At 46.4% G+C, this 17,722-nt stretch overlaps 1 protein-coding gene across 5 annotated transcripts in view; it reads left to right on the top strand.

Annotated features, from left to right (window-relative positions):
* Positions 1–17,426, top strand: part of PXYLP1 (2-phosphoxylose phosphatase 1) — a 76,247-nt gene extending 58,821 nt beyond the window's left edge. For all 5 annotated transcript variants that reach the window (XM_066351094.1, XM_066351095.1, XM_066351096.1 and 2 more), the window contains 3 exons: positions 664–790; positions 9,799–9,938; positions 15,082–17,426. In XM_066351094.1, coding sequence (XP_066207191.1) covers positions 664–790; positions 9,799–9,938; positions 15,082–16,022 — 1,208 coding nt within the window. In that variant the 3' untranslated portion in view covers positions 16,023–17,426. The remainder of the gene's footprint in view (positions 1–663; positions 791–9,798; positions 9,939–15,081) is intronic.
* The last annotated feature ends 296 nt before the right edge of the window (positions 17,427–17,722 follow it).

Genomic DNA, 17,722 nt, shown 5'->3' on the forward strand with positions numbered 1-17,722 from the left:
CCCAGCTTGGGACCTGGGTGGACACCCCTCTGGGGACTGGTTCTTGAAGTAGCATAGCATAGTGGTGAAGAGCTCGCTCTCCTGGCGCCAATCCTGCTCCTGCCAGCAGGCTGTGCCCTTGAATGAGTTCCTGGCTCTAAGCCTCCACCTCTAGAGCATCACCCCAGCTTTTCCAAGTGGGCTCCCTGGGAGCTTAGGATGTCCTGCTGGCGTCTTTGCAGGAAAGGGGTGGGAAAATATGATTTCTCCGTTGAATTTTACTTTTTGGAGAGTATATCAGAGCATGATGTTAAAGCTGTTTGTGCCCTGCCTTGTTTCAAGAGAGATTTAAAGCAGAAGTTGTGTTCAGTGTTCCTGTGGGCCTTCCCCTAGTCTGTGGGTGTGAGTGAGGCCACAGGAATATTCTTGCCCACATTATACAGGCCTCTACCCCCCAGACACACCCTCAGAGCCCCCCCGTGACTTCTGGGGATCTGGGACGTAACCAGCCCTCTCATGCTCCTCTGCCCGGCCTTGTGAGTCTATTCAAAGGCACCCTGAGCCCACCCCTAGCCTGGCACCCTTCCACCAGTTACCATCCTCACTCTGTGACGTGAAAAGGACTGACACCTCCTGACTGGTTACAAGACAATATGTCTGTCTCTTTCTGTCTGTCTCTTGCAGGTCATGCCCCGCATCATTTTAAGCTGGTCTCAGTACATGTGTTCATTCGACATGGAGATCGATACCCACTGTATGTCATTCCCAAAACCAAGCGACCAGAAATTGACTGCACTCTAGTGGCTAACAGGTAAATTGCACTTTTTCTAAAAGTTCTTTTCAAAATCTGTTACCTCTGTCCCAGTTAAAATGCTGACTGGAGAATGACAGGATGGGGGGTGACCTGTCCTGGATTGAGAACCATTTGCCAGGAGCCTGATCTTCGGAATGATCCTGCATGGTGATCACATTCCACAGTTGAAAAGACAGAAGCCCAGAGAGGTGAAGGCACCTGTGTGAAGCCACACAGCAGGTAAAGCCCTGGCCAGTCTGAGACCCACTCTCCCAGGAGCCCTGCTGTTCTTCAGTTTGAAAAGTGGCTGGGACATGGTGCAGTGAGCCCCAGGTTAGGAGTCCTTGGACCCTGGCTCAGCTGTTTCATTCAGGGCAGCAGGTAAGTCCCTTAGTCTCTCTGAGCCCCAGCCTTCACCCTCTGAGATGGGCATGACGATGCTTCCCATGCTGGGCTGGGGTGAGCAATAGCGAGGTGATAGAGGGGAATGCACACTATCAGTTATTTGCAAAGCCACATAAGTGTAAGGTATTACTTCAAATATCTACAGAGTAAAGGCAGTGTGTTTTCGGTTGAGAGCCCTTAGGATGAAAAATAATTGAAAAGGGTGGAAATGGTGCACATGGAAATGGCATGGCTCTAAAACTGGAGGCACAGTTAGCAATAAAATGATGGGCCAGGCTTTAGCAATCGTGTCTGGGGACACGTAACATCCCGAGCAGAATTTGCTGAATGAGGAGAGGAAACGAGGGAAGTGCTCAGTGGGGAGACGTTATTTTGATGGAATGCTCCCGAGTGCCAGCCTGCCCCGGGCAGGGCCAGCCTGGTAGGGCATGGACTGCCTGCCTGCAGCCAGGGCTGTTCTTTCCAAGTGGACCGCAGTGTGGATCCGGGTGTTTCAGGTTAACTCTTTGAATCTCGAGCCTTCTCATTATTCAGTATTATAGAGAAGAATAAGTGAACCATCTTTGGTAAAAACATCATGAAATACTGTGTAGGCTTTCAGACATTTTTTTCATTTCCTGCTAGAGGCCATGATGCTCACAATCTGGGTATTTGTGTTTTCTATGTTCAGCAAGCATGGAGGCCTGTCCTGGTGTCTCCTGGGTTGGCAAACACCCTAGTGGAGATCAGTCCCTGTCAGGGTGCCATGTAGACACTGGCTTTCTTCCTCCAGACTCTAGCCTTCTGTGCCAACCTTCCCACTGGATCCTGTGCCCCTGCCGTACCCGCTTCTTGCCAGCCCCCTTCCCCCCTTCAGGCTTTTTCACCTGCCATTTGGCTCGCTTGTCCCCATGCCTGCTTGGCCCACTCCCACAATTCCTCCGAGGCCCCCGGAGATGCTGGCTCCTCTAGGAAACCTCTCCCTGTGTATGAGATGGCTTCTCTGCTTGTGTCAGGCACAGCCACGGCCTCACTTCCAACTTGAAAGAGGGACATCTGAGAAGGGTCTCAGAACAAAATATTTCGTGATCAGACCTTAACTGGCCTGTGGACCAGGGCAAGGGTGGAGGTCACTTGCTGTGCTAGGTATTAACCCTTTAGTTTCTGGATCATGGAGATGGGCTGGAGCATCTGGGGTGTCAGGAGGGCACAGGGTGGGGTTCAGGGAGGGCAGCTCGGGGAAGTGGCTTTGCTCCATTGGGCACAACAGAGTTGCTATGAGTTAACTGGCACAGTCCTGCCTTTGCACACTGCTGGATATCTACCTTTTGAGCAGCTTGGGCACAGATAGACCTACCAGGCCTTTGAGTTGGCTGGACCCAAGGACTTCGTGGACATTACCATGTTTGTCTCTGCCTATTTGCACCTTCTAGTCATCCTTCTCTATCTGGGCTTCAAATTCTCAGAAGTGAGAATTTGAGGAGCTCGGCTCAGACCAGAAGTCTGCTGTCAGACTAATCAGCTGTTGCTGGAAGGTCCCTGGGTACTCAGAGCCTCTGGGGCCATCCTGGCTGTTCCCAGAAAAAGGGCCCATGGACCGGGCCCTTTGGCAGCACGCAGGGCCTCCCTGTGCACCTCGGTACTTTGCAGCTTGCTTTCCCAACACAATTGCCTCGGTCCTCCCCCCTCCCCACACCATCTTCTCCAGGGCATTGGGTCTTATTTCTTCCTGTATCGCCCATGTCCAGCCCAAGCCTGGCATATAATAGTTGTTGGACAGGGTTGGTTGCAGGATGAATTCAGGACCAAAGTGAGAATCACGAGTCATAACTGCCTATCATGTATTCCTATGAGAACAAGTCTTGGCATGGAATCCTCTGAGGCCATTGTAGCCTGTGTGATAGAGGGACGATCACTTCACCTTTCTGAGCCAGCCTCTGTACACTTTCTGGAACGGGATGGTGACACCTCCCTTCTCACATCCTGGTGAAGTCTGACGAAGGTGGGAGAGTGAGGCACTGAACCTGGTCCATACCAGGGCTTGATAAGGGGACGACATTTCATTTACCACAGCAACCTGGAGGTCTGCTGGGGCTCAGCCTCTTTTCGTCCCTGAGTGGTCAGTGTCATGAAGGCAGGACAGGTCCCAGGGCCCCTCATTCTGTCAGAGCGATGGCAGGATTCACTGACATGGTCATTTCTGGAGCTCCCATTTCAGAGCCATAGTTCCTGGGGACCAGCTGCCCTAGCTGCTTCTGCCCTCATTTTCCCTGGCCTTGATCTCGTAGCCTAGTTTTATTGTATCAAACATTCTGTATTTTTAGGATCTACTTTAAGTCTTTGTAGAAACTAGGTGAGGTATGCGTGTTTAATTAATTAATGTCATTTAATTAATTCTATCTTTTAAAACAATAAATGTTGACCTGTCATTCATAAGAATGCACAGGACTCTGAGCAATTTGAAACCACTTCGGGCTTCTGAATCCCCTGGGACCATGGGATCAAGGTCTCCAGCAGTGCCAGGTGCCTTCCCAGGTACTAGCTCAGCTTCACTCCTAAAAGGCAGTGAGTCCTGGAGTGTGCCCATTACTCTAGTCCCGTGAAAGGGAACATCTGGGCCGTGAGTGCGCTGAATGAGAGGAGCCACATGTCCATGTAAGTCAGTTGCCCCTGTGTTTCCCTTCACACTGACACACTGCACGGCTCTCTCAGTCTTTGTGTGGAGCTTCATCTTTTGAATGCCTTATGTCTCATGACAAAGCTGCTTTTTTTTTTTTCATGTGAGAGGAGGGGAGGCAGAGACAGACTCCACATGTGCCCCCACCAGGATCCACGTGGCAGGCCCACTAGGGGGTGATGCTCTGCCCATCTGGGGCCCTTGCTCCATTGCAACTGGAGCCATTTTTTAGCGCCTGAAGCAGAGGCCATGGAGCCATCCTCAGCACCTGGGGCCAACTCACTCTAATCAAGCCATGCCTGTAGGAGAGGATGAGAAGAAATAGAGAGGAAGGAGAGGGGGAAGGGTGGAGAAGTAGATAGGCACTTCTCCTGTGTGCCCTGACAGGGAATCAGACCCAGGACTTCCACATGCCAGGCTGATGCTCTATCACTGAGCCAACTGGGCAGGGCCAACAAAGCTGCTCTTTTTACCCTCAGAGGACTATGTTTAGCTGGTAGTAAGGTTACTAGCCATTGACACTATGTTTAATAAATGCTTTTTGTTTGCATTAATGAATATGAACTCAATACTCTTTTCTACATACAAAGAAGAAAAGAATATTGATAAATAAGAAATTACTTAATACATTTTATTTTTAAATGTGTGTCATATGCCAGGTACTGCCACACGTACCTGGCTCATGTACCAGGAATTGGCATTTGAACTGGCACTTAAATAAAGTGGAGGTGTACCTAATGAGGAAGAATGTTCCAGATGGAAGGAACAGCAAGTGCAAAGGGCCTGAGGCTGGAAGAGCTGGGCATATATGAGTAACAATAAGACTAGTATGTAGCTGGACTGGAAGAGTGAGGGGGAGAATGGGCTTCTAAGAATTCACCGAAGAAAGGTTATCCCTCCCTGCCCATGGGGGGCTCAGTCACCTCTGGAGAGACAGATCTGGTGCCTGGCACGTGGTAAGCCCCTAGTAACTGGTGGCCAGCACAGGTAGTAGCAGCAGGAGCAGTATTAGAGAAAGAAGTAGAAGAAGAGTAGAAGTAGTTTTGGTACCATATTTAGTGGCATGAGCCAGAAGAGGGGCAGCCCAACTCAGCTTGGAGCAGAGAGAAGTAGGATGGTAGATCAGGGAAGGCCACCAAGAGAAAGGGGCCTAACAGGTGTGTAGGAATGTCAGGTAGCAGCTGATGAGAAACAGTATGTGGGGTGGTGAGGCCTACCTGTGTAAAGATGTGAGGAGGTGGACAGTTCAACCCACAGGCTTGAGCATGGAGTGGAGGGTAGAGACTAGGTCAACTGGTGTATTGAATGTCCAGGTAAGGAACGTGGACTCTGAACATGATGGTGGTGAGGGAGCTAGGGAGGGATGAAATTATGAAGATCTCTGGCCACCATGATGTGGAGGATGAAGTGGAGGCTGGTGATGGTGTTTATAATATGATAGGGCTAGTGATCCAGAAGAAAGAGGTCACATAGACTCAGAGCCCACACCCTTAAAATGACCTCTAAGGCCACCTATGCTCCTCCTCCTCCCCTTACCTCTCTAACCTCCCTGCTGCTATGCTCGCCCTCAGCCACACTGCTCCTGCTCCTGCCCTGTGTGGGAAACACGTGGGCACACTGCCACTGTGGGGCTTTGCACCGACTCTGTCCTTTCTCTAGACAGCTATGCCCCGGGTAGCTTGATGATGGCCAGTTCTCTCACCTCCTTCAAGTCTTTGCTCAAATGTCATCTTATCCAAAAGACTAATCAGACCACTCCACTTAAAATTACAATGCATTTCTCCTTCTACCCAAGCCTCCCAGGTCCCTTTTATGCTGCTCTTCTTTTTGATAAAAGCGTCATCATTCCATAGCATCTTGTATCTCCTAACACGTGCACCTATTTATAGTGTTCATTGCAGTTGTCTGTTTTCCAAGGTTAGAATATGACTTCTGTTTTTGTTCATACTGCTGTATCCCAAGTGCCTAGGAAAGTGCCTGGCACATAGGAGGAACACAGCTAAATATTTGTTGAATGAATGAATGATGGTAGTTGGAACTCAGGGAGTGGCAGCAGAGCTGGAGAGGGATTGGATCTGAGAGAGTTATAAGGTGAGATCGATAGTTCTTGGGTAAGAGACATGGGATGGTGCCCAGGTTTCTGACTGGATGGTGCCCCTCCCCGGAATAGCACAGAAGAAGGGAAATATGGGAGAGAAGTTAGGAGGAGAGGTCTTAGTGCTAAGTCTGAACTGTCATCAGACATCCAAGTGGTAATTTCTGGAAGATACTATGGGGCATGTAGTGTGGGGCCCAGCAGCTTTATCTTGCTGGGAGATAAGAGGTTGATTTGAGAGTTCAGCATGTAGATCACAGTTAAAGCTGTGGAAATGGAATTAGACCGAGCAAGTTTCCAGCCATGTAAGTGTTCCGGAATTGTTTCCTGATAACAGTGTCACTGGTGTCACACCTCTTCTCCACTAGTCCTGTGTTCTATGCAGAAGTCAGTCACTGCTCAGGTTATTGCTGGGGCACAGTACATCTTCTGGTGGGTATGTAGGTTAGCCTCGGGGTTCCGTCTCGAGCTCTGTGGCATGTATGGGTATGAACAGTGCATATGAAAATGTACATAAGAACTTTGCAGTGAATTTTCTGAAGGCTTAAAATAGTATCACTTCCGATTCTTTGAATTTTTGATGTGAAAGCCACAATAACATGAGTTTTTCCTGAAGAAAAATTCATTGTCTTAGGCTAACCCTTTGGACCCAAGACTGCATTGCCTTGAATAACAAAGAAATCTGTCTCTTCTTTGTATAAAGAGCTAAGGTGAATGTTCCAGATCATAGGACTAGCCTCCCTCCCTCTGGTCATGCAAGGCCTCTGGTTCCTCCCACATGCTGCTCCCCCCAACCCTAGGGATGTCTGTGTGACTGAACCTGGGTTGTTGCCACGCCTGAATAGTGGCCAGAGGGAAGGAAGAGAGTATGAAGCGAACATGCGCATGATCTGAAAGCCTGACCCCCGGAGGGGCATTCATCCTTCCACATCACTGGCGAACACTGAGTCACGTGGCTCTCCCTAATCATTAGGGCTTCAGAAATGGGATCTAACCACATTCTCAAGAAGAGAATAGATTTTAGTGTACAACAGAAAAACCAGAGCCAGACAGTTGTTAAAGCTGTAAAAACAGATTTTATTCAGAAACTAACACAGTAGGGGAAAAGAGACCTCAGTATAGAACTGGGCTCAATTCCAAATACAGCATGGACAATGGAAGGGTGTATAGCCAAGGAGTAAGGTGGAGGTTAGTGAATGGAAAATTACTAGGGGGTGATATCAGGGGTGAGGGAGTAATTCTGGCTAAATTGACCTGACAGGATTCTTGCTAAAGGTGGCCGAGGGTGATCGGATAACCACCAGGGGATGAGGAAATTGATCAGATCAAGAGTGGGAAATTCTGGCTGGATTCTCAGCAAGATTTTTGCTAAAACTGGGTCATGTGAAGACTAATGTAAGTGCAAAGGTCAAGGCTATTTGGCAAGAGGGCTCAAAGGAGACTTACTAAAGTTTGGTCAAAGAAAAGCTTTGTCACAATAGTCTCACCCTCAATGGACTTTATTTTTAATATTTTCATCAAAATATGAACATTTTAATAAACACTTGGAACTTGCTATATTCATTGCTACAGATTATGGCCGGTGTGGACTTTTCATGAAGCATCTAGGAGGGGCATTTCCCAGGTGAATTCATTTACAAGCCTTTTTGGAGTATCTACCATGTGCTAGGTACCCTGTTGGCTCCAGGGACGGCTTAGTGGACTAGGCCCGGAGGATCTGGTTATTCAGATCCAGGACAGCCCCAGGGATTCAGGTTTCTTCCTAGCAAGGTCCAGCCATTTGTTTTCTCTTCCAGAAGCAAAGTTTTTCTTCTCTGAATCTTCATCTTGCCCTACCAAAACCCGGTTTTCATGAATACAGTTAGAAACAAACACATCGTTAAGCAATCAGATTTCCTGAGAACCTAGGACATCTCAGCACATTTTCAGTAGTGAAATTTTGTTTCCAAAATTGGCAGCAAAGCTTTCCCAGGTCCTCAGCCATCACCAACCTGAAAGCAGCGCAGAGCAGCACCGTCGACTCCTGTGAGGCATAGCCTCTGTTTCTGTGCATTCATATTGCCAGCCTCGTTATCAGTTGGAAGTTTTATTTCCCAATTTGCAAATATTTATGTGTTTTAGCCTCAGGGAAAATAACTTACCCTCTGTTTGTATGCAAAGACGGCAGGCCCTGCAGCTGCCTGGGCTGACTTATCAGAGGATACTGTGGGACAGGATTCATATTCTCTCATTTCAAAACCTATTTTCTAAAAATTGGAAATTTTTTTTAGCTTTGTGTTTTTGAAAGATATTAAACCTATTTTGACAGACATTTTTAAAGTGTTGCAAATGTTAATTGGGCTTTCAGACGGGGGGGGGGGGGGGGGGGAGCAGGGGCTGCCAGTAGAGCAGTTTGTCTTCACTCTTTTCATGATGATTTGGTTTCATGTTTGAACTAATCTACCCGTCCACTTCTGTTCGTCTGGAAATGTATATGCATTCATAGGCCATTTTATTATTCATAGAAAAGGTGTAAATATTCATAAGTCATCTCATTATTCAGAGAAAGTGTGTATACCTGTGTCATTTCATTGTTCAGAGAAATTATATATTAGTGACTAGAAAGATTAATTAAATCTTGATTTACCACAAATACTCCATGGCAGAAATAAAAAAAATGTCAGGTCTAATAAATATACTGGGTTTTTGTTTGTTTGTTTGTTTGTTTTGCTATTTGTTACCACCCCACATGAAATGAGATATTGTATGTGCAAAGTGACATAGTGAACTGCAGAGAACTATAAAGATCTTGGTATCTTAATCAGTTAATTTTTTTGAAAGGAACTTTCCAGAGGTCAGATAAGTTAAAGATTAAAGGGGATCCAGGTGAAGGTGGGGGTAGGTTTTCTAGGGGTCAGAGGCTTGTGGAAAGCCGACACAATTTGCGCTGGGGGAACAGAAGTCAGCTGGTGGGCTGCGTGTGTCCGAGCACAGCTTTTGAGTGGAGGGAGCTGGGGAGCCTGGAGCCGTACTGTGAGGCGGGGCCAGAACGGACTGACAGGCATGAGTGGCTCCTTCCAGAAGATAGCAGTGTAGAAGAGCAGTGGCGAGTTGGGGTTGCCTTTTAAGGAGATCTCTCTGGTGGTGAAGAAGGCACAGTAGAAGGGCAAGATTAGGCTGCAGTCAGTCCAAAGATGAGCCCGTGCCATCCAGACAGAAGCTGTCTGAGCCAGAGCTCAGTTAGTGGCTGCAGGTATGCAGGAGAGAGGTGTGAAGCCCCAGGAGGACACATCTGCAGGACTGGGAGGCAGATGGCATGTGTAGAGGCCGGGAGGGACAAATCAAGGGTACCCAACTTAGGCACGACTGTCTAGTGAGGGTCATGGCCTCCTGCAGAGGGAGACAGGAAGGGCTCAGGTTGGGAAGTGCTGGAGGAGGGCAAAGCCAGCTCCCAGACTGCTGGTGTTTCAGCAGAGGAGAGGCACTCAGGTGGCCTTTCACAGTGGGGATTTTTGTGCGCAGGCATCTCTGATTGAATGGAAAGGAAATTGGAATTTAAATATTTTTAAAAATTAACTTACTTATTGATTTCAGAGCGAGAGGAAGGGGGAGACCGAGAGAGAAACTGATTTGTTGTTCCACTTATTCGTGTATTCATTGGTTGATTCTTGTATGTGTTCTGACTGGGGACCGAACACGCAACCTTGGTTTAACGGGATGATACTCCAATCAGCTGAGCTACCTGGCCAGGGCTGAAACTGGAATTTAAAAGTGATTGAGCGAGTACCTATTTGGGGGGAGAAAGCCCATGGGACTTTGCTTGCTGAATTTGAAACTGTTGCCACCACTTTGGAGCACGCTGACCACTAAATCTCTGTGTTGTCTCTTTAGGAAACCATATCACCCTAAACTGGAAGCTTTCGTTAATCACATGACAAAAGGATCCGGAGCCTCTTTCGAAAGCCCCTTACATTCCCTGCCCCTCTTCCCCAATCACCCGCTCTGTGAGATGGGAGAGCTCACACAGACAGGTACGTGTGTGGCCACGTGCTCAGGTCTTCTCCCCCCTCTTCCATTTGTCCCACGTTGGAAGTGAGTACTCCTGGGCAACGCGCTCTGGGTTCACAGGGTAAAGAAGGACTGGCACCTTAACCAGCTCTGAGTCCACAAATGTAGCTAATTAAACATCTGATTTGTAAAAATTAAAAAACTTTTGTTATTACAAAATGCAATATCTGTTTATGGAAGAGAAATTAGTAAAGACAATTAAGCAAAAGGAAGAAAAATAACAGCCATAATCCTACCAAAGAAATTAGTTATCTTTCTTTCTGTGTTCATTCATGTGCATACACTTGTACACGTGCACACACACAATGGTATCTTACTAAACATGCTATTTTGTTACCTACTTTTCCACTTAGTATATTGTCATCATCTTTTCCTATTCATCAACAACAGCATATCTGATGGCTACATATTATTCTACTATGGGTGGGCCATGACTTATGCAATTAAGCCCATGTTATTAGATACTTCAAGCAAAACACCTGGTAAGTTTTAATGCACTGGATCTCAGGGAGACACACGGGGCAGAACCCCACTGAGCAAGGAGTATGTTTGGTCAAGTGTGTTGCTCACAGAAGGCCATTGTTTTCTCTGCCGCCCTGTTTGTACCATCGTATAGCCATTTCACTGTCAGGGCAGGTCAGTGAGTTAACTGTGGGGTTACCTTCGTTGGGAAGAGAATGAACTGGTGGGACCTCAAACAACCTGTGCTTGGTCTCCAGCCCTTTTGGAAGAATCAGGAGGACCTATTGGCCATACTCTGTTTCTTGTTTCATCAGCATCCTAGGACCTCAGCTTTGATGGAAGAAGGTCTCTGTCCTGTAGTTGACCCTGTTGGGTTGCACCATGTTTTGAGAGCCATTATTTTGGGGAGCGTGATAGTGAGTGACAAAGTGGGGCAGGCTGCAGACTCTGGAGGGCCACCTGGAATAAGGAGTTTTGTCAGAGCTTTTGACAATTAGTTCCACATATACAAATTCTGCATTAGATTAAAACAGGAGTTCTCATCCTACCAGACCCAGTACCCCTCTTATTAACAAGGCTCCCCTTTATCCTGAAGTGAAAGTCAAACATAATATCATCTTTCTACATATATAATTTAAACTATATCAGGTACCTTTACTATAATATAAAGGAGGGAAAAAAAAGTTCTGATCAAAACAAAATACAGATATCCCTCAATTAATATCACATTTCTGGAAAATTCATTGGATGTTAATGTTATAAAAAATGACATTGTGTTTATAGATTCAAAAAAAGCAGTTCTAGGCTATTTCAACAGATTTTTCACATGTGGGAATGTCTTATGGTACATACAAAAATTATAGGGGTGAAGACTGTCAGCCCCCCTGGCCACCACCCACTCGGTGTCAGTAACAGTATTTCCCATATTATTGTGCCAGCCCAACCTCCAAACCCTCCCTGAGGGCAGAACCATGCCTGCTGAGAACCACTGCTTAGACTCTGGTTGCCAAGTAACAGAAACCAACTCAAGCAAAAATGGGACATTTATTATAAGGATTCAGGGTGACTCATAGGCCCCAAGGGTAAGAATATGACCAGGCCTCCAGAGACTGGAACAAGAAATAAAGAGGCTACCTATCCCTGCCTCTTTGATTTTGTTGCGTGTCTGTCAACAGAGTGACAGTCCTAGCCACACCCAGAGATGGACTGACAAGTCCACATTCTTGAGAGAGAATCTGATGGGGTCCTTGAAGGTCAGCGTCCGTCAGCAGGCAAAGAGGTCCGGGTGACTGTGCATTGAGAGTGAGGGCCCAGCCTCTGGGTCCACGGGCTGTTCCCTGAGAAGAGTGGGTTGGGATGGGGGAGACCCTACACTTAGACACAATTCATTCTGACCTTTTTTTCAGCTGATTTAATATCACCATTTACTAAATTAGTATTACTCTAGAAATTATTTTTGCAGTACAGTTTGCTCCCTTTCCCTTATTTTTTAATGGCCAATGTTATACTTTATTTTCAATTTCATTAAAAAAAGCATAGCTGATATAACAGTCATTTATAACTGGCACACTTTCGGCACCCCACGTAACTGCATAAGAATAGATTGGGCATTAGTGCCTACTCTGTCAGGATGCTTTGGCAGCTGAGTGTGGGGGTGGGATGGAGGCTGGATGAGTAAGATGCTCCCCTGCCTGTCCAGACGGATCCCTCAGCTGCAGTGGGACAGGGTGCATAGAGACCACTAAGTGTACTGCTGCAGGATCTTATAGAATAAGCACCAGCTTCGGAGTAGAAAGACCTGTAAAATGGAGCTAATACAGTGTGTCCGTAAAGTCATGGTGCACTTTTGACCGGTCACAGGAAAGCAACAAAAGACGATAGAAATGTGAAATCTGCACCAAATAAAAGGAAAACCCTCCCAGTTTCATACCTATTCAGTGCAGTTCGATGTGGGCTCATGCACAGATTTTTTAGGGCTCCTTAGGTAGCTATCCCATATAGCAGTGGTCCCCAACCCCTGGGCCGCGGACCGGTACCGGTCCACAGAGAAAGAATAAGTAACTTACATTATATCTGTTTTATTTATATTTAAGTCTGAACGATGTTTTATTTTTAAAAAAACGACCAGATTCCCTCTGTTACATCCGTCTAAGACTCACTCTTGATGCTTGTCTCGGTCACGTGATACATTTATCCGTCCCACCCTAGAGGCCGGTCCGTGAAAATATTTTCTGACATTAAACCAGTCCATGGCCCAAAAAAGGTTGGGGACCACTGCCATATAGCCTCTACAGACTCGTCACTGACTGATGGCCTACCAGAACGGGGTTTCTCCACCAAACTGCCGGTTTCCTTCAACTGCTAATCCCACCAAGTAATGTGATTCCTATGTGGTGGCGCTTCATTATAAACGCGCTGATATTCACGTTGCACTTTGGTCACGAATTCGAATTTAGCAAGCCACAGAACACACTGAACTTTCCTCTGTACCGTCCACATCTCGACTGGCATGGCCGTGGGCTGCTCCGCTGTATACAGGGTGTTACGTCATCATCTGCGCATGCGCACATGCTGCTACATCATCCTACAGAAACTGGGAGGGTTTTCCTTTTATTTGGTGCAGATTTCACATTTCTATCGTCTTTTGTTGCTTTCCTGTGACTGGTCAAAAGTGCACCATGACTTACGGACACACTGTGTCTTCTCCACAGGGCTGGTACTGAGTTAAATCCAATAGCATGTGCAAAGTGCCTAACGTGGCACTGCTATATGCTGAGCTCGGTGAATGCCACTGATGTCCCAGAGGTCCAGCAGCATATGGGAACAGGAAGGAATTGTTCGTTTGAGCAGGGGCAGGAAGAAGGAAGATGCTGCAGAGAAGGTGGTATTGGAGCCAAGTGCTGGATGAGGGGTTTACTGGGCGGAGGAAGGTGAAGGGCAGGGACAAAGTCAGGGATGTGCAGACTGTGTTTGGAGAGGATGAGAAGCCCTAAATGGTTAGAACTTAGTATTTCTGTATGAAAACGTAGGAAGAAGGTGCTATGAGAAGGGTCTAAGAGTCCGAGGTTGGGGCCAGATAAGGGCTCGAGTTCTGCTATTTCTCAACTATGAATGGCTCAGGGCCTCAGTTTCCTCATCTGGAAAATTAGGGAAATGGGAAAAATATACCTTCTTTATTGTTTTTTCTTTGTCTGTTTGTTTGTTTTGTGTGTGAGGATTACAGAAGAAAGGTCTGGCACAAAGTAAGCATTGCCAACGTTAGTATAATATATGTAGCCTAAGAATAGAAGGTTGGGCCTGAAGTGAGCTAGGGCCAGGTACAGATTCTTAATGTTCATCACGCATAGTTTGCCTCATTTTGAGAATCACTGTGGAAATGCTAAGGTCTGCCCCAGCCCAGATCTCTGAGGGAATTCTCTCAATAAGTACTCTTCATTCAGAGTAGGGCATCCTTTGTTGGGCTGTATCTGAGCTGTTCCCCTTCCTGCGCCAACAGTTTCCTCTGTCTCATGAATTTCAGCCTTAACTTGTCTCCGCTTTACCCTGGAGCTGTTCTCACTATTTGGGCATGTGAATAAATATTACTGGTCATAGGGCCAGAATATGGTTTCCACTCTCAGAGAATTCATATTTGTTACTGAAATTGCATCCCATTGGCTGGAAGGTGAGCTCACTTTTATCATGCGTTGCCTTTTCTTGCTTGAAGAGAAGGCTTTTTGATTTTTTAAAGACAATTCATTACTGTACTGTGGTTCAACACGAAAACAACTAAAAGGTAAACTTGAAATTCTTGCTCCTACATATGTCTGTCCACCCTTTTCTGTGTCCCCATCATGTAACCATTGAAATTAATTTCTTGTTCATCCTTCTGAAGTTTCTTTATGTAAAACACAGGCAACTCCAACTATACATTCTTTTTTCCCCATTTTTATCTAAAAGGAGCATAAAAACATACAGTTCTGCACTTCTGTTTTTTGTTTTTCCCCCCAAATATTCTAGCTGAGTGTCTGGCAAATCATTCCATATTCATACAGAGAGAGTGTCCTTATGGAAGAGATGGCAATGCCCCAGCAAGGAACTTAGCAGACACCTAGAAACTTGACAGAAAGCCTTTGGCTGGGAAAGTTGAGAGGATGGGGGGAAGGGGAACCTCCCAGCACTAAGAGGACTAAGCAGCCAGCAGGCAACTTTTTCTCTTTACCTGAGTCACCTGAGCTCTCCCTGCACACGGAGGAATGTCCCTGGGCAGAGGGACAAAGCTCTCCTTAAGCTTGTGACAGTTACAGCCTGGGCACCCACCCACAGGGTGATTCCTACCCTCTGAGGCTGCCAGTCACAGAGGCTCCTGCAGAGAAGAGGCTGGTCTCAAGAAGGCGGGATGGAGGCAGATGGCCACTGTCCTCCCCCAAAAGGCATGGCCAGGGCCAACTCTGCTCGTCCCTTCATGGACAACTGACCCCGAGGTGTTCCCTAGTTAAGATGATGTGAACCCATTCCTGCAGCAGCCACACAGTGGGCAGCAGGGTCGACTGCATTATCTCACACTGATCCAAGGTCTCCCAGAGTTGGGCACTGACTCAGCTTCCCTTTGCTCTTCCTTCGGCTGAGCTGGTAGTCAGGAAAGCTTGTGTCATTCTGTTCTAGGAGTTGTGCAGCATTTGCAGAACGGCCAGCTGCTGAGGGACATCTATCTAAAGAAGCACAAACTCCTGCCAAGTGACTGGTCCGCAGATCAGCTTTACTTAGAGACTACTGGGAAAAGCCGGACACTACAAAGTGGGCTGGCCCTGCTTTATGGCTTTCTCCCAGATTTTGACTGGAAGAAGATTTATTTCAGGCACCAGCCCAGTGCCCTGTTCTGTTCCGGAAACTGCTATTGCCCGGTGAGAAACCAGTATCTGGAAAAGGAGCAGCGTCGGCAGTACCTCTTACGCTTGAAAAACAGCCAGCTGGAGAGGACCTATGGGGAGATGGCCAAGATCGTGGACATCCCCACCAAGCAGCTGCGAGCTGCCAACCCCATAGACTCCATGCTCTGCCATTTCTGCCACAACATCAGCTTCCCTTGCACCAGAAATGGCTGCATTGACATGGAGCATTTCAAGGTGATCAAGAAGCATCAGATCGAGGATGAGAGAGAGAGGCGAGAGAAGAAACTGTATCTGGGCTACGCGCTCCTGGGCGCCCACCCCATCCTGAATCAGACCATCGGCCGCATGCAGCGTGCTGCTGAGGGCAGGAAGGAAGAGCTCTTTGCCGTCTATTCTGCTCACGATGTCACTTTGTCACCCGTTCTCAGTGCCTTGGGCCTGACGGAAGCCAGGTTCCCAAGGTTTGCAGCCAGGTTGATCCTTGAGCTCTGGCAAGACAGGGAAAAGCCCAGGGAGCATTCTGTTCGGATCCTTTACAATGGTGTCGACGTCACGTTCCACACCTCTTTTTGCCAGGACCACCATAAGCGCTCCCCCAAGCCTATGTGCCCCCTCGAAAACTTAGTCCGCTTTGTCAGAAGGGATATGTTTGTGACCCTGGGGGGTAGTAGTAGTACTACTTATCATGATGCATGTCACCAGGAAGAATTCTGAAAGGTATACATACCATCCAGCACTTACAGAATCTATGCCAGATGGGATGGGAATGGTACACTTCTAGTTCTGTCCTTTGCTAAGGTACAAGATCATTGATTTTCAAAGACTAGAAATTGTGCGTGTGAGCCACACAGATGGTTTGGGTTGAACAGTGAGTACATTGTTGAATTTGGGTACATGAGTTACTTGATACACAATGGCCAGTTCACAGAGAAAGGAAGGTACTTTATCACAGCCAGACTTTGCTTTCAATGCCAGAATAGTTTAATACTCAAAGTTGCCAGCCCAAATATGTGTTCTTTTGATCTGCCATGGTACTGTACGATGGAACCAGCAAACCTCAACCCAAATTTTCTTAATCTGAGGCCATCTTACCTTGTTCTGGTTCAGTGAAAAATTTCCTGAGTAATTTATGTAAAATAGGGCTTGGCAAACTTTTTCTGTAAAGGGCCAGATGAGAAATATTTTAGACTGTGTGGACCAAAAGGTCACATACAGGCTCTGTCACAGCTGTTCAGTCTGCTCTTGTCACATGAAAGCAACCACAGACGAGATATAAAATGTGCACAGGTCACACAGAATAGGCCATGGGTCAGGCTTGGTCTGGGCTATCGTTGGCTGGCCCCTGATCTAGAAGACAGGCTCCACGACAGCTGCATTCTCAGCACTTTGAGAACCTAGAATTGGTTGGATACCTAGAATTATTCAGCAGTGCCTCCAGTAACTTCTGCTAGAAACACAGAATTTGGTCTGTATCTGACATTATAACAAAACAAAGGGAAATACACATTGAATCAGAAGGACTCACAGGAAAATTATGAGAATAATACTTGATGTTCACGATGATTGTGGTATAAGATAGTTTTAAATACATATTTGTCGGCTGTAGTCTATTTGCTGTATATGCTGAAAGTTTTGTATTCCATTTAGTATTTTTATAGTCTAGGAAAATATTTTCTGAGACCAGTTTTAGATGTGCTCTTATTCCTACGTCATATTCGATTTACGGTACCTGGTTGGTGTTGAGAAGGGAGCCAGAAGCTGAATTCAGGCACTTTCTTCTAATAAAATGAATTATGGTTCATTCCTTTGACAAACTGTAGAAATTGGATCAACTTTTAAACCATTTTCGTGAGTTTTGAAAGGTATATTCCAATTGATTTTTAAATAAGTTTTTGGAAGAACTTTGTTACTAGATAGTTAAGTAATCTTTATAAGGTATTTTATATATTAGAAGCAATTATTAAATCTGTGGTTTCTGAACTAATGGTGCTAGTTCTGTGTGAAGAAATGTAATGTGCAAGTGAGAGTCTCTGGTGTCATTGGTATTCCGACTTTTTCGTGTCTATCCAGCATTGCATTTAAACACACCTGTTTCTATTAATAAATTTTTGATGAATACTTGTATGTACCACTGATGGTTTGTACCTGTAAGTCTAGTTCTTTTCAAGTGAGTGTCAATATTTTTAAATTTTAACCTTTTTTTGTATAAATAAAAATGGTTTAATTTATAACATTCAACAGTACATGAGGCCAAGGGAGGGCCAGGCCCCGTGGTCTACTGTGGCCAGCAGCAGGCTGCACTGGGCCCAGCAGGGACAACAGAAAGGGACCAAAGTCCTGCTTCTTTCTCTGACAGCAGCATCAGAGCTGGCTGGGCCAGAAGGACATGTCACAGCTGGTGACCTTGGGCCAGG

Source organism: Saccopteryx leptura, chromosome 10, assembly GCF_036850995.1.
Source record: "Saccopteryx leptura isolate mSacLep1 chromosome 10, mSacLep1_pri_phased_curated, whole genome shotgun sequence".
In the NCBI taxonomy this organism is placed as follows: Eukaryota; Metazoa; Chordata; class Mammalia; order Chiroptera; family Emballonuridae; genus Saccopteryx; species Saccopteryx leptura.